Source organism: Poecile atricapillus, chromosome 2, assembly GCF_030490865.1.
Source record: "Poecile atricapillus isolate bPoeAtr1 chromosome 2, bPoeAtr1.hap1, whole genome shotgun sequence".
In the NCBI taxonomy this organism is placed as follows: domain Eukaryota; kingdom Metazoa; phylum Chordata; class Aves; order Passeriformes; family Paridae; genus Poecile; species Poecile atricapillus.
In genome coordinates this window covers 108,212,897-108,238,139 of record NC_081250.1, presented here as the reverse complement: position 1 = coordinate 108,238,139, position 25,243 = coordinate 108,212,897, and the positions used below count along the sequence as shown (strand labels likewise).

The following is a 25,243-nucleotide window of genomic DNA, read 5'->3' as shown; positions in this document are numbered from 1 at the left end:
ACAGCAGTATTCATTTTCTTCTTAGATTAGGGAAAGGTGGGGGAATGGGATTTTTAATAAAAAAATCTTTTTATTTTTTGCTGGAATATCATCCATTCTCTTGCCCCAGTGGAACGAGGCTGGGTAAATTTTTTTCTTCTTTTCCACCTTCTAGGTGAGTCTCAAATTCTTTACATGTCTTGGATATTGCTTGCTATCTTTTTTTAGCAAAATAATTTTTTCTGAGTCTGTATTCCTGAAATTTGTATAAGATGCCTCCAATTTTTCCCCTTTTCCATTGTTTATGCAGCAGTAAGAAAGGAAACAGCAGTGTTAAAATAGCTTGCTATCTGCTTGCTTTTTTTGCTAATCAGAAAGCTTGGGGAGTTCATTGTGAGTAACACAAGGAAGTTCTTTGTTTTTTGGTAATAAGACTTTTCTTGAATTAATATAGTCTTGATTCATTTCTGTAATATGAAGCTAAAAAGAATGTCTATAAAACAGCCATTCCTAGATACTAGTTTTCACCAACTGAAATTGAATTACTTTTTCTTTGGTCTCTGGAGAAGTGTTCTCCAATCATTGCTACTAGTGAAGCATCCTTTCAAGTTGGTACCTAGAGGACTATAGAAACAGTGCTTCATTATGTCCAACCTGTTGTGCCTGTAGAGGTTTCTCTTTTTATAAATCCATGCTTGTAGCTGAGGGGGAGGGAGAGAAACCTTTAAGAGGGCTGTGTGTGTTCCTCAACTAATATGTTTTTGGAGGCTTAATTCATGTCCTGGTTCTGATGACAACGGGAAATGAATTTGACCTTATCCTAGTCCCTGGTGGACAGCCCCATTGTTAAAGTTGAATGTGATGGCATTCTCTTCTTAAAAGAAAATGAAGATAGGGCTGGGAAAGGCTTTTGCAGATCTGGACAGAAGTGTAGTTCTGATCTTCAGTATCAGGAATATTCCATGATACTGAGAAAAATAGCATAGTGTGTGTTTGGATGGGTAGAGAAAGTCTCTTTTGGACAGGTGAGGAAGGGAATAAAGGTAGCTTCTTGGGGTTTTTTTTCAAAAATACTAAATGAAATTTAGATCTTCAGTCTTACCTAAATGTACATGCTCTGACCTACAATCTTTGAAGATTATCCCAAAATGTAGAATAATCAGACAAGATGATTTTTGTTGGGATTTATAGGAGAATATTCTTTAAATTGTTTCTCTCTTCAAAGTAAATTTTAGCTAACAGAATTTGGGAACACTTGAGCTATCATGTTATCTTTCTTTTTTTTTCAATGCAAGATGAACTACTTCAGAGTCTTTTCCTCCACTGGCATGTAGGAGCTGATGAGGCTCATGCTTACTTGGAAGTAGTATGATTCTCTTCACTATGGTTGTGTATCAACAGTTGATCAGTCTTACTAAATTCTAGGTGTGGATGGTAACACTTAAATACAGAGAAAGATCATGTGAGTGTAGACACCTACTATTTTTAATACTAAAATGCATCAATTTTGTGATACTGCATATGAAACTTGCAGTTTCTTTCCATAGAAGTTAGGAGACTTTGAGTTTGGATAGCTTCTGAAGTTGGGTTGTGTCTCATCTATTTGTTTCTGGAAGACTATTCCCCCCTAGTAAATTGTATTTTCTTTTTTGTTTAAATTTTATCCTGTTGTTTCAATCAGGTAAATAAGCTCTCAAGAAATTTCACAACTTTTAAAGCATTTCATAAAAGTGATAGTTATGGGTTAAAGTCAGGTTGGAAAGAGAATGCTTCTCTTCAGATATCATTCACACTGAACAAGACATAAATGACCAGGTTCATTGAAATTTTTAATACGAGCAAAAATTACTCTAACCTTATGAGAACTTCGTTGGTTCTCATATCACTCTAGCAATATTCCTTACACTTAATTCTTTATATTGTTAGGAAAAAGGCTTGTTGGCTGTTAAGCCTTTTCTCTTGTCTTTCAGAATTCACCGTTCTAATGAAATGACTGATGTAGTTTCTAAAACTCTGGTATTGCCTTAGAGAATAAAAAGTGTAGTGACCCAACAGTGCTGTGCAGAGAAATGTTTATTGAACAGGGACTGGAAGTGTGGAGAGGTGAAACAGGTGAAGCAAGCACTGCAGAGTCTGGGTGAAGTGAGCTAGGAAAACTTTGAACATCCAATGTCACTACAAAGCTCCTGTGGTCCTGTATGTGTGCTAGAGTATTAAATTACTACATATGGGGTAAGACACCTTCTTTCACGTTAAAAGACAAAATGTGAGATTCTTGAGTCAACCAGTCTTTTTTCAACTGTGTGAATAGCAGTATTATTAAAAGCAGGGCTGTTACGTGCCGTCTTCCCAGCTGGATAAAAGCAGTGGCTAAGTTCACATGTGAAGCTGATACAACTTTTTGCTGTCTCTTCTTGAGTTGTGGCACATACTCTCTTTCTTGGGTTGAAGTCAAGAGTCTCTTTACCATCACCTTATGAGATAAACTAGCTTCCCAAAATGGGCTTTTGCACCATGAGGAGCACTTACTTTCTTGTGATTTTTCACTAGTGCTACTTTTGAGGGAGGCTACAGCAAGATACTGATGTTCTTGAACTGTACAGAGCAAAGATGCAATTAAAGTGGTGGTGAAGTATTGTGTGTGTTTCTAAACACATGAAATTTCAAACTGCAGAACAAGCATCTTATCCCCTTTGACTTGTATTTTTTTGTTGTTTTCTGAAGTGTTTTAGTGCCCTTAAAAAGCCATTGAATACTAGTGAATAAAAAACGCCCAGCTTTCCTACTTGGACATCTTCCCTCTCTTATGTCTTCATTTTGCCAAATATTTTTAAGGAAACAACTCATGACCATATCTTTATTTAGCCTTTAGTGGGAAACCTCCCATTTTATAATAAGCAGATACTGAGGTCTGCAGGAATTATTTGGCGACATTTGTGTGGGGGTTTTTGTTTGGTTTTTAGTGGTTTGGTTTGGTTTGGGTTTTTTTGGCTTTTTTTTAGTATAGGAAGTGATTTTTTTTCCAGTTTTTCTTACGTTCTGTAAGTATGCAGAGCATGAGATTTCAGTGTGTATTTCAAGAAGGTGTTGAAAATAAATGCTTCTGATTATTACTCACTTGTGTAACAGAGCTTTCTTTTATGTTGAAAGTGCCAGTTTCTTCCAGTACTAAGTTACAGTCTCTATATGTAATGACTTTCAAGAAAACTTACTGTGTCCAAGTCATAGAAGAACCTGGAAATTGCATTAAATAGTTTTTCTAAATTTCATAATATTGGAAAGGTTATTAATAAACTTTATAATTAGAAAAAAAAGTCCTTTTTTCTTGAGCTATTTCTTTCAAACATAAAGCTTTTTGTAAGACTTGCAAAATCCCTTATTTTGTGCTGGTCCCAAACTTGTCACACAGATTAAGGAGGAGTCCATGCCACTTTAGTTATAAAATACTTCTCTATAAGATGATTACTTTTTATGAACACCTGATATCAACAAGCACTGAAATGCTGGGTGTTTCCAAAGCATCTTCTTCGAGAGATAGGGAAAAACCCAAACCACAACAAACCAAACTAATACAAAGAAACCTCCCAAAGCAAAACCAAAGACATCCACTGCCCATACACAAAATAATAAAATACTTGCAAAAATTAACTTGAAGACAAGCTTTTGTGAAGCGTTAGTAATGATGTTTAATGATTCTAAGTTGTGAAGCTCTGCAGGCTAAATAGGAATCTTCAGTATAAGCATGGTTTCACTCAAACAAAACTCTCATATAATTCTAAACACTTTGTTTTTCAAAGAGGTAATGTTCAATCTGTAGTTTTAATGAACTTGTGATGTGGTTGTAGGAAAAAATTGGAGTCTTATGAATTAAGCTGTGCACTCTGTTTTTTTAGTAGCCTTTAGTTTGAACATAAAAATGGTTTAAAATACATGTTAATTGAATTACCTTGACTTGGCTTTTCTTGAGAAAAAAGCAAGATGGCATCCTGAGAATAAAAATATGTCACAGTTTTCACACTTAAAATTAAATTTTGAAATAAAACTTTTGTTACTGATGATGAGAGGAATATTAGATTAATGAGATTCTTGTCCAGTTCTGTACCAAATACCTGGGACAGTTTGATAGCTATAGTGGTGTTGTGGTTTAACCCCAGCTGGCAACTATGTACCATGCAGCTGCTTGGTCACCCCACACTCCTTCCTTCCCCTTGCAGTGGGCTGGGCAGGAGAACCAGAAAAAAAAAGTGAAACCTATTGGTTGAGGTAAGAACAGTTTGATAATTGAAATAAAATACTGCAATAAGATCATAGTTGTAATTAACAATGAGACAGTAAAACCACAAACCAGTGCCCAGCCTGAGTGATGCTCTGTGATGTGGATTAGCCAGTTTGGGTCCACTGTCCCAGCCATGCTCCCTCCTGGCTTCCTGCACACCTTGCTGGCAGAGCCTGGAAAACTGAAAAATCTTTGACTTAAGAGTAAGCCCTGCTTACCAGCAACTAAGCATCAGTGTGTTATTAGCATTATTCTGCTGAATCCAAAACCCAGCACTGCGCCAACTACTGGGAAGAAAATCAACTCTATCCCAGCAGAAATCAGGACAGCTAGAATAGCAGAAAATCTGTTTCTGGTATGTGCAGTATGGTGCATAATTCTGTATTAGCCTTTCAGAACGCAAGTCCATGCCCAGTTCAAGTTCAGCTATTTGTAAACTGAATTAATAGAGAACAGAGCAAAAGGAAGGTCGAATGTTTCCTGTCAGGAGGCAAAGGAGCTATTAGTCATTACTGGAGCTTGGATTTTGAAGAATAATTGCTCTGACTAAATGTTCAATAGTTTTGAAAAAAAACATAGTAATTTCTTCTGATGTTATAAAAAAGAAAAAGGTGGCTGTGCTGGCACAACTGAAAGGGTGCTGTTGGAAATGAAGAGTCACTGGAGGGAGCTTCTTAACCCAGCAACTACACTAGGAATAAAATAAATACAGGAATTTAAGTTGTTAGGATGTTGGGAGTGAATTCAGAGCCCACTAGCTGCCACTTTAAACCAGAGGATCACTCTAAATTCTGTAAGCTACTTTGCATGTATTGTTAATCAGGTGTGTCCACATGGGGAGCTAGAGCACTGTACACAAAAAACTACTTCTATTGCCTATGAACTTCTGTGGCTGATTTAGAAATCAGTAAAAATCACTGGCAGTTTGAATGAGGAGTATGCTCTGAAGTGTAATTCTTTCATACTCAAAGATGTGATTTGCCTCTCTGTAGTGCAATATCTGCACAATAAATACTTGTTCAACTGTAGGCAGGCAGTCTGGTAATGTAGGTGCAGAGTCTGTGTGGTTTTGCTCTTTCCCAAATGCCTTGCTGTGAGGGTTCTGCAGGATTCTTTCTTCTTTAGCTGAGTTTACATAAAGCCTTTTAGCTAGAACAGAGGTGGATTTTTTTTCTCTTGGGCTACTAAATGCAAGCAAAAACTGTAAATATCAGACCAAACATTAAACCGTCTTAAAAGAAAATGAGGCGAGAACTGTGGAACACAAAGCTTCTGAGGACAGATAGAAACTGCATTTTATGGGGTATTTATAGAGCACCTCAGAAATTGTCTAGTGTCTATAATTCAGTGATCCCTGAGTTAAGATCCACAGTTAACTTATTCATGGTCACTTACCGTAAACCCATATGAATTCATACAGTTTTTAAAATTTCTGATTTTAATAATTTTTAGTTCTACTAAATCCCCAAAAGAATTTTTGGGGGATCATTTTTAAAGTATCAGAGTAACTATTGTTAAGAGGACATCAGATATTTAGGGTTACAATTTGTTTGTTGAAATGTTGTTAAAGGATATTGGGACAGTGAAATGTTTTTATGCAGTGATATATGTAATTTGAAACAAAGATTCCAATTTCCTCTTTAAACAGAATGTTTAAGTGTTACATTATGCAGTATTTTACCATTTGTTCAAGTATTAAGTCAGAATCTCTCTGATTGTTGAAGATACTGATGTAAATCAAGATGTATAAACTGATTGTTCTAAATTTCGAATTCCTTACTCTGAGCGTCACATCTGGTAATCCAACAGTGAGAGCAAAAATTACATTTATAATTCACTATTCAGACGTGATTGTAAATGCTTTTCCTGTAGAAGTCCTCCCTACCCCCAAATATTGCACTTGCTGAGAATTGATACAGGGTCTTCATTTTTTTCATGTAAGACACTCAGTACAAGAGTACCTTGTACCTTGTAGAAGAAAAGTTGTAACCCAATTAAATCTCCGCTCTTTCAAATCTCAAAACCATATTCCTTTACAATCTTATTTCCCAGTCTGACACCTCAGTAAGTACTCCACAGGTGCCATCACCACCTATCAACAGAGTACTGCTCTCTCAGACTGGGACAGGTCCTGTGATATTAGCAATGTGATATGAGCAGGGCAGAGTACCCCTGGGAAGAGGTGTTTTGCTGTGCAGAAAATGGTACTTGAGAATAGAAAACAAAGATGATTGATTAAATCCTGAGTGAGGGCTTCTCTTGGAAAGAAAAGAAGGCTATTTATGTTTGCATTTCCTGTAGCTTTTAATTGTAATTCTGAGAAAATTTCTAGAAAATTGTGGTTTTGATAGTGTAGTTTAAGTATCTATTGCTAATTGTTTTGATTAAAAATACCATGTTTTAATGTGCTTAACAGTGTTTCCTGGTTTTTGCTTTTTTTTTGGTGACTAAGGTGGTATTCCACCTTACTTTTTATAATAATAGATGTTCCACAAACAAATCTTTGAACCTGCTGTTGGTGGTAAAAATCTTACCACCTTCAGGTGCACATTTTACCCTAGGACATTTTATTGTTGCATCTTGCATTTGATCTATTTTATTATTTAAAATAAAATCCTCTAAAAAAATACAGTGTAACTTGTTTTTAATGCATGCTTTCAAATAACTTTTAGATTTAGTAGGATTTTATTTGCTGGAAGTTGTCAGTTAAAATCTAATTTTTTTTTTCTTGTCTCTTTTTTTATTACAACTGTTGAGTCAGTTTCAGTCTTTTTCCAGTTCAGATTTCCAGAGTTTCACTAAATAGCTTATAATTATTTTTTTTCATGCTCTGATAAATTTTAAATGCTTATAGCGGCTATAAGTGTATTCTGTGTGTTTGGGGAAATGAGCCAAAAGTTAGTGTTCAGCAAGTGAAGCTATATCTAACATTTTCAAGTCTTTAATATACTTTTTACCAATAGTAAAATATTTAACACCTTCTACTACATAATTGGAATAAAATAAGCAATGATTTTAATTTTCATTCTTTTTTGTCGCACATCCAGCAAAAGAAGGAAGGTAGCCTTTCCTTTGGTTCTGTTAACTATGTCTGGATGTCATTTCACCCTTCATATCTAGGCTCAGTGGCTACGGTTCATTTTGGGTAGCTTTTCTTCCACAAAGGCTGGGTTGTTTCTTTTGAATGCTGTGTAATCATTTTGCATTTTAAAAAGTCTTTGCTATATGTAGTGCACGTTCCTGGGGATAGTAAATTTTCTTAACTTCTATAAAGAACAAGAAAGGCTAAATAATCTAGTTCATGTAGCTGGATGGATTTTTTTGTTGTTGCTGTTGTTGTGGGGTTTTTAAATTAAAGTTAATTTAAAGAAGTTTATTATCTGTAAAAGTCTGGATCAAGTCCAATAGAAGTCGGGAAGTTGCCATTTAAAAACATTTTTTTCTTGTTTTCTTCTGTCTGCATCCACTAGAAAAATACTCTGGAGGAATTTCACTGGGGAATAATTATGTCTGCAGGAGACATTTCATTTTAATTACTATCAGGTAGTGATTGGTTTATGATCTGACAAAAAGGCTTATAATGTTCTTTTAAGATTTCTATATAATATCCTATATAACTGTTGCTATTGCATATATGTATGTGTAATTATCTTTTAATCTTACTTAAACATGGTTCTAGCATACTGTGTTAATGAATACCTCAGGTTTATGTGATTTATGGGGTGTCTTGTATGTTTAATGTTATTCCTCAATTTACTGACTATTCTCCTGAGATTTTCTTTCTTGTTAAACCATTAATTGGATGATATACTTTTTGTATGTATCATACATTAAATTGTATTTCTGTCATACCCTCTCATGTTACATTCCTTTATATGCAAAAAAAAATGAATCTGTCCTTTTTGCTGTTTCAGGTTTAAACATTCTAAGTTTTTAATCACTGATTGCCTCTCTTTAGAATCCTTTTATTTTTACAGTATCTTTTTAAGATTACTTTGCCCAAATTGAATGTGTACTATGGTATCAAATACATTGGCATTTCTTTTCTTTAATATTCTACCTGACTTTGCTTATTACTGAAGATAATCAGAAAGTGACCACAGGTCTTATGAATAGATTTTATGGGGTTTTGAGTTTTTTGTTCATTTTGTTGGGTTTTTTGTTTTGATTTGGGGTTTTTTCCCCACCAAACTGTCTGGATTGTGGTCAATTCTTTTTGTTTGTTAGTTTTTTTCTGTACTAATGGTAACAGGAGCTTCCTCTTTCTGAAGAAAGTGGTTCACATTCAGTGTAATTGCCATATATTTATCCACATCATTTGGCACCTTCTGCTTATTCCTTCTTCCTATTTTCAGAAATGTTGCAGTAACTTCACCAGTTGACATTTACTAAAATATTTTCAGGAGATCTGTGTATGTTCCTTTACTCTTTGAACTTCATGAACTTCCCTTCGGCAGTTTCTGATCAGTGCCACTGGACAATGTGTTGCTTCAAAAGGCTTTGTCAAAAACCTTGTGTTAAGAAGTTTTTGTTAATTATGCAGCTAGGTGGTTTAATTTATATTTTTAAAAATTTCTAGTAAATTAGAAAGTTTTGATTTTACTACATTGACACTTTACTAACTCAGCTTTATCATCCTTGGAATTTTATGATATTTAATTATTTTCATCATTTTACCTGTAGCTCAGAGAACAAGGCTCACAGGTCCATAATTCCTATAACTGGTCCTACTACTTTTTTTTATAAATAGAGGTACAGTGTATGTCTACCTTTTATTCATCTGATAGGGTAGTTTCTTTTAATGGCGGACTGATTTTTTTTTAGCATTTTGGACTTTTTTCTTGCATTATTTTCAAGAATCTTATGTGGATTCACACAGGTCTTTGGGCTGTTTCTATATACAGAAGCTCCTCTTGATGAATTACTTTCTGGTAGTATCTTTTTGAGTGTTTTTAGTTGCTCCCTCAGTTGTCTTAATTCTCTGTGGTTTGTGAAGTCTCTTGCAGGTTTTTGTATCTGAAGTCCTTAACACTTTTTTTTCCCTGTCCTTGCATGTCTACATTCTCATGCTATCTTTTTGATAACTGCAGTGTTTTTCTTGAAGGATAGTTGTTCTGAAATCTTCAGACTCAATAGAGTTGGAATATATATAGTTTTGTCTAAATAATCCTTGGAGCTTTTTTCTTCTGTCTTTCCACAGATAGGGGCATGCCCATGTTTGTACAGTATCATATGCGGGATAGCTAAAAACTAGGTATGAGCTAATCTTCTTTAGTATTTCACTGGACCTCCTGCCACTTCTGCTACAGGCCGAGGAAGGAACTTTGCTTATGAAATGTCATTCTCTTCATCATGGAGCAATGAATGGAATTTAGAAAGAGAAAGTTTCCTACTTGCTTATACTTTTCTTCATATCCTTTCTTTCTTCTTGTTGAAAAAAAAAAGCCTTCACTAATTTCCTGAGGAATTTCTTAAAGTACTGCAGAGAAAATAATACCTGCTTGAGGTATTTGAAGAAATGTTGAGACAATAAATTACTACTGTTCACTCCCCTCCCCTGGCAAGTGAATATTTGTATGTGTGTGTCTATGTTACCCTGATGTTACAATCTCCAACATACACTCACTGGGAAAGACTTGCTCTTTACTACTGTACTATGTTTTTTCTTTATGAACCTGTTGAATGGTGTAGGCATAAGCAGGGACTGGGCTAGACAGGAACTTAGGGTTCACCCCCTTGGTTCTGTCTGTCAGGAGAAAAATGCACACATGGTTGTCTCATGGGGGTTTTTCATGAATGGTTGTAACCTGTAGACAGAGTCCTCAAAAGCCAGAGAGCCAAGAATTTGTTCCCACTGAGATGATTTTTACTCCCCTGAAAGTGCTTGCCTAAGGTATGTGAGGAGGATGGTAGAGTCTCACAGGTGTTTTTAGTAGGAAAACAAAGCTGGCTACTAGCAGTTTTTGTGTCTCCTTACATTGCCATTAGTAGAACCTACCAGTAAATTCCCCCTTGTATTTATTGTTTTTCTTGCTCTCCCTCTTTGAACTCTCAAGGTTATTCAGTTATTTTCCTCACAATTTCATTAGGAAATTTGCCAAAAACATCCTTTCTAGGCAGCTGTCTCTGGACCTTTGGAGGCCAGCACTAATGTGCTTCCAGTCTGTAGGGGGTGTTTGGCACAGAATTATGAACTAGGCCTTCATCGCTTTGGGGGAGAGCAGGGAAGAGATCGCTAGCATTTTACCACACCCAGGTGCAAATTTTTTGCTGGTCTATGAGCATTCAGAGGCTTTCATCTCATGTTGTACCTGTTTTGTCCCAGTGCAAGGTCTGTTAACAGCAACAAATTGTTAATGTGAGAGAATTACAGTGAAGACTTATTTCTCTGTTGAATGAAAGCTTTTTTGTGTGTGTGTGAGGGAGTGACTCCAGCGATCTTAAACTGTTCAGATGTAATTTTTTAATGAGGCATTGATTTGTGTTTTTTTTTATTTTAAAGTGGTGTTCAAAGGTGCTGTGGTGTTGCCTGCATATAATACTTCACGTAAAATTGATTAAAATGTTAAATGTTTAGCCAGAATTAATGTTGGGAGGAGTTAAACATATCAGATAGAGAAAGAAATGCGTTTCAGCGCTTTCTTTCATACGCTGTTGAACAATATAGGCAAGTGCTGTACCATATGTACATATAATATATTTGTCAGACTAACTGCTTCTCGTGTTTGACTAAACTGTCTCCTTTCAGCCACCCACACAGAATATGCCTATGGGTCCGGGTGGGATGAGTCAGAGCGGCCCTCCCCCACCCCCGCGCTCGCACAACATGTCTTCAGATGGTATGGTAGGTGGGGGCCCTCCTGCACCACACATGCAGAACCAGATGAACGGCCAGATGCCTGGTAAGTTTTTCTCCTCTAAGACATTAACACCAGCGTTGCCTGGCAACTGAAACGACATGGGGGCTCAAGGGATACTAGATTGTTGATGACAAAACTGCTTTGAATGCCCCCGAGTACAAGCTCTCTTAGAGTTTGTTAGCTACAGAGCTACGTGACCTGTATTCAGTGTTTATCAGGCTGCCCTTGGGCTTTGATGTAGCTGACACACAGCATTCCTCTGATGAACAGAACTGGCTAAATTTAGTCTGTTTGAAACCATGCAGTACAGCTGGCTTTAGAGGGCTTACTGGGGAAAGGTATTGGCCCGTGGCTGAGCGAACACAAATCCTTCCATAAAAAGATAATGTGAAATCATTGTAGCTAAATAATTAGATAATAATAAAATAGATACATCTGAAAGAGGCTGTTTCTGATTTGGGTAAATGTTTAAAAGAAAAAAAAGATTGCTTTTATACAGCTTCCACTGATCTCCTGTGTTCTTTATTATTGAAGATGTGTTGAATCGTAAGGGATTTGTAAAGAAATGGCCTCCAGATTATTGTTCTAGGTGTAAATTTTAAGTCAGTTTCTATGCCATCCTGTTTTGTAATAAAAAGAAAAGTACTTGGGAGGACAGAAAAAAATCAGAGAAAGAGGATGATAAAATTCCACATTGTACCTACCAATGCTGGCTTTGGGGTAACTATTCCCTTTAGCAGTCAGATCAGAGTGCAGTAGGCAATGGAAGAGCATGCTTCTTTATATAGAGACTATTTTCCTGAATTTCCACTTGTAAAATCATACTGCCTATTTCATGTGAAATGGCTTTCAGCTTAAAATTGCATTCCCAGGATTGCTTTTGTTCAGGATCCCTTTTTTTTTTTTTTTTTGTTATGGAGGAACTTTTCATACAAAAGCTCCTGAAGGTATTGATACTTTTGAGAAAGGAAACTATTGTCAAAGGATCTTTGAAAATTCATCTCTCACTGGTGTCAAGGATAACCTTCCTGACAGCAAACACAGTAATAACTATGCAAAACTTAATACAAAGTAAAAAAATATGACAATTGCTGTAGTCTCTAATTTCTGTGCAAATCTTAATAAAACGGACTTAATATTGGTGTCTTTTCTGAAAGAGTAGTTTGAATAACCTCTAGAGGCCATGTGTAAGAAGTGCAATCAAAGATCTAGAGAAGTTAGTTTTATCATACATGTTGGTCATGGTCTGCATTTGGAAGTGTAAAGAGCAATATATGCTGCTCCCTAAGTAGGGCAGAGATATTCTGATTATGGTGTCCTTTATCCATCTAAGATCCATCAGTTCCCATGGAGAATAGCATTGCCTCTCAAAAATCAGTCTCTTTGACCCTCAAGTGTAATCATATTATTGTTATTATAGTGATCTTTTCCAAGGAGAAGGATTACTAAGTCACAATGTGAGCATAATGACTTCCCTGCAGAGCCACAAGGGAGAAAAGTCACTCCTTAAACATACATATTTTGTAATTAGATAGAATAAGAAAAGAGCGCTTAGGAAAATACGTGAAAGGTAAATAGCTTTGTTTTGGTATTCACCTAGACAGATACCTAAATACAGTTTCCAACTAAGCTTTAATTTAGCCTTCCCTCCAACATACTCCCTTTCTTGAATGTCTGTTCTTTCCTTCTCAGTTTGAGGTTTTCTCTGAGGATGTGAAGATAAACAGCTTAGGATGAGGGCATCTCTAATATTGGAAAGGCATGCTAGAATCATTTCATAGGTAGACATTGGAAAAAGGGAAACAGAATCCTCTTGTTAAGTGGATTAACTGTCTGAATCACACGTATCTTTTTAAGTGTGTCTTAGTTTGTCTGCTTGTGAGCTTTTCTGTATTTCACAGACATGTATTTCTAATAATTTCTGCAGCGTATGCATTTGCTTTCTGGTTTTAGGGCACTTATTCTGAGCTTACATAAACATTTGTACTAAAAACCAGATACAAAATCTTGAATATTTATAGAGATTACCTGTATAAAAGGAGCAAAGTCACTAATCTTAAACAGAAAGAATCCAGGACTGACTTCAGTTGACCAGCCTGGAAAAAATAAAATGCAGGCTCTTGAAAATGGATTTCAGGCATTACCTGAGCAGGGGCTTTCATAAACCTGAGTATGGGCAGAAGGGTTGATGAGAGGATTAGAAGAAACACCTAGTGATCATCAGGGCATGAGTAATTTCAAAGTTTTGCTGTAGACCTGTCCCATTGCCTGAAGGGCAGTGGATGATTTTTATTGTACCTGTGTCCTGGTTAATACAGAACCTGAACTGCTGCTGGTGCTCTTAATTGCATCCCCTGACAAATGTGTGTCTGTATCCTCTTGCCAGGGAAGACAGTCATGACAAACCTTTTTCAGCTGGTGATACACTTGAGTGTTATCTCCATCTTGAGTGTACCTGTGTCAGATTGTAGTTTTTTGAAAAAAATGCTGTCTTAGGAGTTACTTTGACTGAGTTTATGTGATGCAGAGTAAGGATGATCTGGATTTGGAAGGAGATGATGAACTTATATATGCTGCAGGCAAGTTGTCTTCCTGATTTCTTGATGTTGTTTTCTCACATGTAAAATGTTGAAAGGTAAGACTAGCTGTAGGGGTTTCTGACCTTAGTCGTGGCACTGGTAAGGTGACTGTCCTGTATAACAGGTTTTTCTGGTTCAGGGTTAGTTTTTGCAGTAGCCAGGAGGAGGCATGGCCAGGAACTGGAGGTTATTCTGACCTGCAGGGTATTATCAGGGGTTCTTTGTGGTGAGCAATTACCTGTGAATCCTTTACATCTTGTATACTGTTACTAATACTGTTGCTGTTACTGTTCTTTTTCTTATTTCATTGCTATTTCCAGTAAATTGTTCTTATCTCAACTTGTAATCTTTACTTTTTGTGCCTCCAGTTCTCTTCTCCAGCCCAGCACAGGAAAGGGGATACAGGGGAGCAAGCAAAGTGGTGTGTGGTTTGGAGTGTTTTAGTGGAAACAGTAAATTGGGGAATAGCATTTCAAAACCACAACACAGGTGTTTGTGTGTTCCCAACAAGTTCTCTCAAAATCTTCTTTCCTTCCTGCAAATGTAGTCTCAAATGTATTTAGTTTGGATTACAGCTTCTTGGAGATAAGGTGCTGTGTATAGGTAATTGGTAGAAAAAGGACTTCTGTTTATACTCAGGATAGCTAGTTACTCTGCTGACTTCATTGTAACACAAATCTAATTATAAGTATATGTATTTTAACTGTAGCATTTAAAGCAGTTACTTTAAAGTGGAGATACATACTTCATGCCTCATTAATTCACTCACAGTTCATCCATATTCTCGTTGTTTAATTTATCCCTATAAAAAAGAAAATCAATCCTTTTGTCATTAGATGCAAGAGAAGTCCATGAAGTGTTTTGACAAACTATAATAAAAAATTATATGTAAAGTGTGTTTCTATTATTTTTCATTTCCAAGGTTTTTGATCCTGTGGTCTCAGCTTTTTCTTTGACCTTATTTTCTAGCTTCACCCTAACAAACCCCCAGATTTTGACCACAGAAAATACACATACCTCGCATTTCATTTGACAGCTTTTTCTTATGAGTGCTTTATCCTGTTTTAATGCTACTTGAGACATGAAGTGTAAACTAGCCTTTAAAGAAGGTGTTTTATTTTTTCAAGTTATCTCTTGCAATGATTCTTGCCTTCCTCATTCTGCTTCTTGCATTACCAGTTTTTAAAAACTTGTTCCCCTGTGTGCTTGCCTAACTCTGAAATCTATCATTGACAATGTCTTCCTTTAATCAGAAAGAAGTAAAACCACTCCCAGGCTCTAACTTTCTGGCACTAAGCCTGTGTATTCCTTCCTTTAATTAGGAAAGTAGTCTTCTAGCAGCTCCGCCATAGTTGCTTGGCACTATAGGAGGAAGTAAAGTGGGAAGCTTTTCTTCACTGTAGCTTTACCTAAGAGCACATTCATGATTGAATTCATAGTTAGAGTGAAGCTCACTTTTTCATAATTAAACTGTCTCCATGTTCTCATTATTGCAGAATTAGGCAGTGTTGAATTGAAGAGGGGCAGTATAGGCATCTGTAGTACTCTTGTGGGCATAATCCTCTTCACTGAATTGCTTTTTCTGTATTTGTGGTGGACCTGCCTTTGTACATTTCAGCAATCTCTGCTCACCTTACTTTGCCAGAGCAGTGAACTGCATGTATGATATCTTTTTCATCTTTTACACTTTCCTTGATGAAATAAGTTTGTGTTTATTTCAGCAAGGTGTCTTAAAAAGGGCAAGAGGCAAAAACTTATTCTTTGTTTCTTCACTTTGGCTTTAGTAGCCATGTTCATTTGTCATTGTTATCTTTTTCTTTTGCATCTTTTTGTTTCAGTTAGTATTGTCTCTGTGACCTTGTGTGCATCTCTTTGTGTCCTTATTTCTACCTTCATTCTACCCTAGATTAGTGCAGTTTTTTCATTAGCCAAGGACTTAGGAACTGTTTACATCTGAAGGCAGAGGGGGGGGTGTGTGTGTTTCTTTTTTTAAAAAAAATTTTCATTGGGAAATATGTAAACTAATCAGTACCTTCCTACAGCTCTACTAGTGTAGTTTTTTTTAGATTCCTCTTCCTAGACTTCTCTAGCTTAACAAATAAACCTGTGGCATGTTTAGCAACAGCAGCAGCATCTTGGTGAAATCTGTACATATCAGCATTTGCCTTGTTTACAGTTGGCCTGGTCTGTTATGTCCTCTGGTTGTACAAATTTTCATGAGGTCTTGTCATGTGGTCCTTGTCATGGATAGAATCCATACATTTAATCTTTTTTCACTTGTCGCAGTTATATCCAGTCCCACCTCTTACTAATTTTAGTTCTAGTAGCTGTTTACCCATTCCTAAAGTAATGAGTAAAATGATCAGATGCTATTGTAATGTTGTACTTGTTAAAATACCTATTGAGAGTAGATTGAATTCAGGGAATAATCCAAATTCAACCTTTGTTGTCAGGAAGAAGGGAAATAGAAGGTGAAAAGATGCTGTTGGCTAATGGGTGTATGAACAAGTTTCTTTTCCTTTACATCTTCACAAATTGAACTGGTAATTTGGAGACTGTCCTTCCACTCATCATCCCTCACTCTAGTAATCTGCAAATACAGTTGCAGAATATTGGCTATATAGTATATGATCAGAAATGTGAAGTAGCTTTTCAGTCATTTTAATCCTACATGGTTTCATACTATCTGAATCACTGCAATGCTAGGTCCATTAGAAATCAAAAGCATTGATTTTCTATTGTGTTGAAATTTTCCACCTTATTTACAAATAGAAAAGATGCAGCACATTGTCTGTAACATTTTCTCTTTGTTGCTTTTATCACACCTTTCTCTGATTTCCAATGTTGTTCTTTTACATATGCACAGCAAAGGTGATGTGTTTACCAACATAGGTCACTAAATGCTTTCCATTTACATGTCATTCTTATAAAAAAGTCATGATTGAAGTATCAAAAAAAAAAAGTCTTGATGCCTTACCATGAAGATTTCTACTCATTCCCATCTCAGGAGATAAACTCAAGAGTCATCTTCTTGTTATGACCAAGTTTTGGTTAGATTTTTATCTGCAGGGGCATTAAAACAGCTCTGTAGAAAAATTAGTCTGACTCACAGGTTTTCCATAAATGCCTTTGCTGTTGTATCAGTGATCCATGGAGTGTTTGTCTCCTTCTCTTTCTTCTATGGGTAGCTGTATAATCATTTGAATGAAAGTTTGCCTAAGTTAGCATTTAGTGGTGGACTTGGCACTATTAAATTTGTTGTTTGACTTGGCAATCTTAGTGGTCTTTTCCAACCAAAATGTTTTTATGATTCTCTGTAATTTCACCATGACAATATTAATACTGCCTGCATTTGAAAATAATACTAATTGTTAGTTTCAAAAAATTGTCTAACATGGGTTGTTTGAATACACAGAAATGTTGCAGCCATTGTAACAATTACAGCTCTGATGGAGTTGTCAAGATGTCTGTTACACCGGTCTTGTGCCATTCAGAAAAAAATTCAGGCTGTGTTAGGCAAGTACTAAAAAGACTGGTTTTGTGTATGATACAGGTAGATGAGCTATGTGATAATTCACATTTGTTTCTGTAGCTTTAGCTACTCAACAAAAGAAAATGTAGTAGATATGAGCTGTTGCTTTCTTTTTGAAGTGAGGGCATCACATGCAAACTGTATTTAAATTTATTTTCATGTAATTGTATTTAATGACTTCTGTTTAGTTTTGTGATTCAGTATGACTGTTTTCACCTGCTTTTACAATGCTTAATGTACAATTTTTTTCCCTGTTTTTCTTTCTGAAGGACCCAACCATATGCCTATGCAAGGACCTGGACCTAACCAACTCAATATGACAAACAGTTCCATGAATATGCCTTCAAGTAGCCATGGGTCCATGGGTGGCTATAATCACTCAGTGCCATCGTCACAGAGCATGCCAGTGCAGAATCAGATGACAATGAGCCAGGGACAGCCGATGGGCAACTATGGGCCCAGACCAAACATGAATATGCAACCAAACCAAGGTAAGTGAAGTGTTTGTTAGCTTCTGTAAAAGGAGAACATCTTCAGTGCAGATTTTTTTAAGGTTTTACCTTGTAGATTTCCTTCTTTAAGTGTGTTTGTACCCTGAGGTTGGCTCAGTTGATTAGGGCAATGTGCTAAGAACATGAAGGTTGTGACTTCAATCACCCTATGGGCCACCTAAGATGTGGTCTCAATGATCTTTATGGAAGGATCACCTCAGAGTACTCTGTGAATGTTTGGAAGATTCTACATCTCTTTTCTCATATGTATCTTTGACTTTTTTGTTTATTTGCAGACATTGAACTATTTTCCAGTATTATGTGAAAACCTAGGAATGGATCTGCTTTCATCAGTTATAAGCTGGAACTACTGTTTGTCTTTTTCAGACTTTACACTTCTAGCAATGTGTTATTGTCATTCAGATTGATAAAAGAAATCTCTGCTTTTATATCTCTTGGTTAAATTGAAAAATTAAAGTCAGCCCTCAGATTGTTATACCTAGTTAGTCTTTGTTTACTCCATGCTGTTTTAGCTTGGAATGTCTGTTAGTCTTAGAGAAGCAAAGCTCAGTTCCAGGAATAAATCTGGTACTCCCTACTGCTTTCATGAGATGTCCTTGTGTATATAGTAAAAGTCAAAACTAATTTTGTATCTAAGATATTTCCATTGCATAAACTGATGATGTTCTGATGTCCTTGTGGAAGTGCAAGGACATTGTGGAATTAAAATACTGCATTAGAGTCACAGCACAACAAACTATTAAGTTGTATATGTACTGCATATTGTTATAGAGGTGCTTTACAAGTCAGCAATCAGTATTTTCAACTTACCTGCTAAGTCTATTACTGCACTGGTTCTGTACATAGCACCTGCTAGAAGACATAAGACAAACAAGAGCTCCACTTTTTTATATTTAGATACCACCTGTTCCTGAGGTGTACAGACAGACCAGGTCATACTGTTTGGTTTGATTATTAGGTTACAGAAAGGTGTAAAACAGACAAAAGGCTCAACTTAAATGAGAGGCTAAAATTAAGTCATGATGAGAGAAGTTCTTTCTGCACTTTCCTTACCAGTAGGGAAAGTGTGAGGTCTGAGGTCTTTGACATCCACAATGTTAATAGCATTTTTCTTAAAGTATAGCAGTGAAAGAAACAAAAGATAGGCACATAGCAGAGAAAATCTTAAGTGGGAATATTTTTGGCTGTCTCTCTGAGCTGGCAAGTTATGTCTGTATTCTGGGCAATACATAGCGTAGTAATCTGGTTAATGTTGTAAGATGCTTTGAAAAAGCCCTGTGCCATTTAAGTGCAGATTTTTTGGTTGCAAAGTTAGCAATAATTATGGAGCAGTTATGAGGGCGCCACCTATTAAGTCACTCTACAGAAAACAGTTTCTTGTGAGTGGCCTAAAATGATTCCATCTCAAAGTAGCATTCTTCACTCTTCCTCACAATATTTTTCTCATGCGTTTTCAGTAGTCTGTCAAACTTGAAAATTGATCATCAGAAAATAAGCAGAAATAAACTTAAAAGGTTTCTGTTCTGAACAAATAATGGTACTTAAGTGACTTCGGGGAATAAAGAATAAAACAGTATTTTATATTCTTTTATAACCAAATTACAGGTTAAAGAACAAGAGCAAAATCTTTGGTTAGAACAATGTTTCCATAGCCATTAGAGCCACAGCAAGCTTTTGCATTGTGTAACTCTTAATTCTGCCAAGTTTTGACCCTGTAGGCTGAGACTTTTTCCATTCCAAGTTGCCTGCTTCAGGGCTGGTTCTGTTCTTTGCAGAGGTTTCACAGAAGTAGAGGGCAGTCAGGTTAAAAATTATATTTAAAATGTTTCAATGTCTCACAAAAAGATTAGTAAACAGAGCACGTCATGTATAAATGTAGGAGTGCAGGTGCCCCTTTCTTTGGAGCAAGGCTTTGAAACTTGTCTGTTATGCAAGCAAAGTGTATTTGCTGTTAAATGAAAAATACTGTTCCAAATATCTGTGAGAGAGGAAGTCTTAAGTCTGAAGATGGGCATGTTTGTTTTTTTGATCTAAGATGATTCCCAGTCAGGTCTGCTTAGTACACTTCAGTTTTCTACTCTTAGTTGTTAGATGTGTATTGAAGTTTGATGACAAATTAGAGGAAGTATTTTTGTAACTTCACTCTTGTGACTCCAAGACAGCTGGGCAGAGAACGAAGAGTAATCTATGAGAAATTTAGAGGTAGGTAGCCAAGCCCCAGTCTGGCTGGGCAGAGGTCTCAGCCAAGCTTGACCACTTCAGGCTTCTCACCTAAGTGAAGAAACAAGAATGAGCTGCTATGAAATGCACTCAGTGCAGTTTAACAAATCGGGATTAAGAGGATTGTGACTCAGATATTTCCTAGCTGGTCAGATGTGCAACAATTCAGAAACACAAGTGAACCAAAATTTCTCGGTGTTCTTGTCAGGAGATGTTTGTGAACTCCTAAGTATGCTTTCTTTCTTTGTCTTACAGGAATGATCCATACTGAAAATGAGAGATCCTACTACATCTGTCAGTAATAACAGCACTGGCTAAATATAATGCTAAATATTCTACAAGATGAGGTCTTAGCATCTCAAGCTGGCTGTTAAAAATTAGTAGATGTTTTTGACCTTAATCTTTCCCTGTGTGGATTCCTCATCTGTAGAGGAATGAATCTGATGTTAAGATTACAGCACCATCTGATTTTACAATAGAGTTGTCAAAGTGTATTCATTATGAAGATTTGGACAAATTACTTATGGGTGTCATAAGAAAACCTATGAATGAATTAATAGTTCTGTCTTCAGTATTTGACTAGGCATCACATCTCACATATATTAGGAAGAAACAAAATATGGAAAGTTCTTCAGGGAGTAATACCTACTGTGTACTGAATGAAGCCAGTACTTCTAGGGGAAGGAAAAGCATACTTCTATTATGTAATAGATAAAACCACCATAACAGTCAGAAAGGCTTGCTCTAACACTTGGATTATGCTTCAGCATAACCTCTTTATGTGCACTTGCTACCAAAACACCTTGCTGTATATACACCTTGTGAGGCAGATGGTGTTAGCCAGAAAAAAAGAAAAAGTGCTAATTAAGAAATAATCTGCATAGTAACAGAACAGTTTGCTGGATTTACTTCCTGTATCCACTCTGTACTCATTGATTTACACTAGTTATAAAATGCTATCAAGAGGAATACCTTAAATGAGAAGAAAAGTTTTCATGATATGAATTTTACATAGTCAGTCCAGTTTAAAAGAGGAATTCTAGTAATTTTGGACTTAAAAAGCAGAATATTTTAAGTGGAAGTTTCTGTAGATGACTATTCATTGAAAAGTTAATATAGCAGCCTGGGACATCTGCAAGGAATATTGGTTACCTTTTTGGAAAAGATAGGAAGCAGAAGGAATTGAATTAATATGGAAGGAACTATGTTCATATGGGTGCCTTTCTTCTTAAATATGGTAAACTACTTAGGTTGAAAAAAAATTTCAAGTGTTGCCAGTTTTTGACTTTTGAGAGGGGAGATGTAGGCATAATACTTCTGAAACCTGAAATTTCCATGGAAATTCCTCATTTTTCATGTTGACCAAATCTTTCACACTCAGGGAATCATATTTAGTAGTAGAATTAATACATTCTACAAGTAAGAACCAAGAAATTGTTGACTGGGCATCTCAGAAACTCTGTTTGCTATGCATGGCGGTCCAATAGACTGTTTCTCTTTTCTCAGATCCTTTTGCTGGGATTCCATTCCTTGCTAGAAGAACTTGACACAAAGTTGCCAAACTCCCAGTCTCTAAAGAATGAGCATTTTATGTTGCCTGTGGTAAGGGAAAGGGGAACTAGTTTACAGGTGACTTTTACAGGACAGTATCATGTTGCCTCAGTCATTTGCAAACCAGTTGTCAAATCTGGTGTTGAAATTTTTAATGATAGTTTCTTTTATATAACCTTAATGATAGTTTCATTTATATAACCTTGGAAAAACTCCATTAAAATTTCAGAGCTCTTTCACTTACCAGCAAACATGATGATAGGAGAAAAGTAGAGATGAAGCAGGCGCAGATTCAGGTTCTTTTGTTGTGCACATAAAGAAAGAAACATACAGATAGGAGCATCCAATGTTAGCTAAAATATAAACATATTCAGGGTATGGCAGATCAGGATAAAATGATTTCTATGTTTGACTACCTTTTGTGAATGTCTTGCCATCTGTTCACTTCCATGTAAGCTGAGACTGTTATGTTTCAGTACCTTGATTACTTACAGTAGTCAAGATGTTATGGAAAAAGCAGGGCAGTCTAAATTTTTTTTAAAATCTATCCTTTTAAAGGGAAATAAAATTACCTCCACATTCTGAAACTACATCATGCTATAGCTGCATTGTGTAGGATGTCTAGCTGCAGAAGACACTGTAGTTTAGTCATGAAAAAACAAAAGATATAAACAGCTGCCACAGAACTTGCGCTTTCATCTTCTTTCCCTAGGGTAAAACATGAAAGGCAGTGTTGGTATCTAAGGAATTTTTTTTTCTATGACATTTTATATACTATTTTTTTTCCAAATGATACCTGAAATTATGTTTCAGTTTGAGATGAGAAGTTTGTGGAGTGTGCAAGTGTGGAGAATTGTCGTCTGTCTTTAATTTGTAGCCTGAATCATACATTAGCAGTAGAAAAAAGTTTTGTATCCTCAAAGTCTTTTGAGATAATGCTTAAAATGCTTCTGGTGTTAAAACATCTTTAGGATGGTGGTTCATTTGACTAAGCACATCTGAACTATAGTGTTTGTCAAGTTAAATTGACCCTACATTATAGTTTCTAAGATAGCTCTCACAAAGCTTAAAACCATAGTCTTAAAAACAAGCATTTTTTTTAGACATGTGGAAAAACAGCGAAAAAGTTTTGCTGAGGGCTGCTGCAGTGATATATATTTTGTTATTTTTGTAACAGTAGACACAGTGATGAGATTGACTGTAGTAAGTCTGGCATGATGGGCTTTGCTGATCCTCTAGATATGGATAACCTGTTGCAATGTACATCTATGTAGGTGTACACTGTGAAATGCCTAAAGAATAGACCCCTGATCAACACAACCAGTGTAATTTTGAAGGCTGAAGAACCAGTACCTTGTACTGCTGCTTTTTAGTCATACCCACCTATTCCCATAGCTTTTTAGTCAGAACAGCAGTGACCAGTTCATTTGTGAGTGTGTTCCTAACTTCTCTGCTTCAAAAGGTTCAACCATGTCAGTGGTTATTCTTGTCCTCTTACAGCGTTTTATCACCAGTATCTGAGTTTCAGCATAAAGGACAATGCTAAGGAGACATCTTTAAACCACTAAACTTTTCTGCAGCTCTTTCATCCTCTGCACTTCCGGTCTCAGATTTGTTAACTTAGTCTGGGACCCACTTTCAGTTTGTATTTCTGTTTCTTTGTTTGTCATATCTGTGTGAAGACTAGGTTGTCAGTTTTCAAAAGTCCTTGTCAGGAGACTGCCATTGTGTCACTATTTACAAGAAGATTAGGTAGTATTCCGATTTTGCTCTAATTTGTTCTTCCCTGTACATGAGGCCTCCTATGAGATACTAGCTGGAGCAGAAGTTATTTTTTTCTCTCAACTGCTCAAAATTACCTACACCTACTAAACAAAAATGTGTATTGATAATATAGACCAGTTAAATTCTGTACCTGCATATTTTATGGAGATAATCTTAACACAATATTTCTTTGAATGCATTTTGAACAGTGTACAGATAAGATACTTTGTCCTCTCTGGATTAAATAGTTCTAGAAATTCACAAAGAAAAGGGTTTCTATGGAGAGTTTTTGAAAGCACTGTTCATTCTCTTACAGCTCAGTTATGTGAACTTTGTATAAGGAAGTCTTATCTCCAGGTCAGGAAGAGATCATGATTTTCACCAAATGTAGTTGGCTGTTGCAAATTCAAGAGCTGTATTTTAGGTTGATTATAAAAATATGTGCCACAAATATTATAAAACATTATAGAATCATTGAATGGTTTGGATTAGAAGGGACCTGAAAGCTCCCTGCCTGTGCTACAACTAGCCCAAGTTTCTCAGAGCCCCATCCATCCTGGTCTTGAACACATCCAGGGATGGGGCATTCACAACTTCTTTCGGCAACCTGTTCCAGTGCCTCACCACCCTCACAGTGAAGAATTTCCTCCAATTATCCAATCTATACCTACTTTCAATTTAAAACCATTGCCCCTTGCCCTGTCACTATCTGTCTGTATAAAAAATCCATCTCCCTCCCTTTTATAAAGCCCCCTTAAAATACTGGAAGGCCACAATGAGGTCTCCCTGGAGCTTTCTCTTCTCCTTGCTCTCTCAGCATTTCCTTACAGGAGAGGTGCTCTATCCCTCTGATAATCCTTGTGGCCTTCCTCTAGACTTGCTCCAACAGGTCTGTGTCTTTCCTGTGCTGGACACCCTAGAGCTGGATATAGCACTCTGGGTGAGATGACACTAGAGCAGAGTAGAAGGGCAGAATTACCTCACTTGACCTCTTGGCCATGTGTTTTCATGCAGCCCAGGATACAGGGTTGTAGGCCCACATTGCTAGTTCAGACCCAGCTTTTTATCAATGCAAACCCTCAAGTTCTTCTCAGGGCTGCTCTCAGTGAGTTCTCCACTCCGTACTCATGTCTGGGTTTGCCCCAACCCGGGTGGTGCACTTTTCATTTGGACTTCTTGAACTTCATGACGTTTTCTCAGACCCACTTCTCAAGTTTCTCCATATCCAAATAGATACTGAATTAATAGTCTTAAGGTTTTTATTAAGTTTTGGGATTTTATGTCATATTAAGTATTACATGATGAATAAATGTAGCTTTCTCCTAGGCTAGATTTTTCAAATGGAAGAACAAATTCAAAGCTCCCTCATCCATCAGAACTGCTGCATAAAATGGTTATGTTCCATGAGGCAGTAGAGACCGTGGTGGTTCTTATAGGTGTGTTCTTAATAAGAACCAAATTGGAAGGAAGCCAGGCCGTCTGTTATGAGCACAACACACAGCCTGATACAGGGTAGTGAATTCTCATTGTGGCTCTACAAAGCGTTAATGAAGTTCTAATTTAAAAAGCAAACAGAAAATCTCTACATTGCACCATAGGGATCCAACACATTTTATCACATTGTATTGTGACTAATATTAATATTGTTAATTAACAAGCTTTCTTGAGATCTAGGAATATTATGGCAACAAGTTTCTATTTTTTTTCGAGACTGCTTAATGTTTCTCAGTACCTCCAAAGAGAGGAGTAGTGAAATAGAATAATCTAAATTATCTACTTGTTTAGAAGATCAGAAAGGGAAATGTATTTTGCCAATAGCTAAAATAAGTACATCTGAATTTAACCCTTTTTTTTTTTTTTAAACTTTGAAGTCAGGACACAGAAACTTCCCATACTGAAAGACAGAAGCATAACTGGATCTTCTTAAGAGTGGCCAATATTTATCTTTCGAGGAAAATGAAGCTTAGGTC

At 36.5% G+C, this 25,243-nt stretch overlaps 1 protein-coding gene across 3 annotated transcripts in view; it reads left to right on the top strand.

The window, feature by feature from the left end:
- Nucleotides 1–25,243, top strand: part of SS18 (SS18 subunit of BAF chromatin remodeling complex) — a 42,967-nt gene that overhangs the window by 5,486 nt on the left and 12,238 nt on the right. For all 3 annotated transcript variants that reach the window (XM_058832615.1, XM_058832618.1, XM_058832616.1), the window contains exons 4-5: nucleotides 11,004–11,157; nucleotides 17,496–17,717. In XM_058832615.1, coding sequence (XP_058688598.1) covers nucleotides 11,004–11,157; nucleotides 17,496–17,717 — 376 coding nt within the window. The remainder of the gene's footprint in view (nucleotides 1–11,003; nucleotides 11,158–17,495; nucleotides 17,718–25,243) is intronic.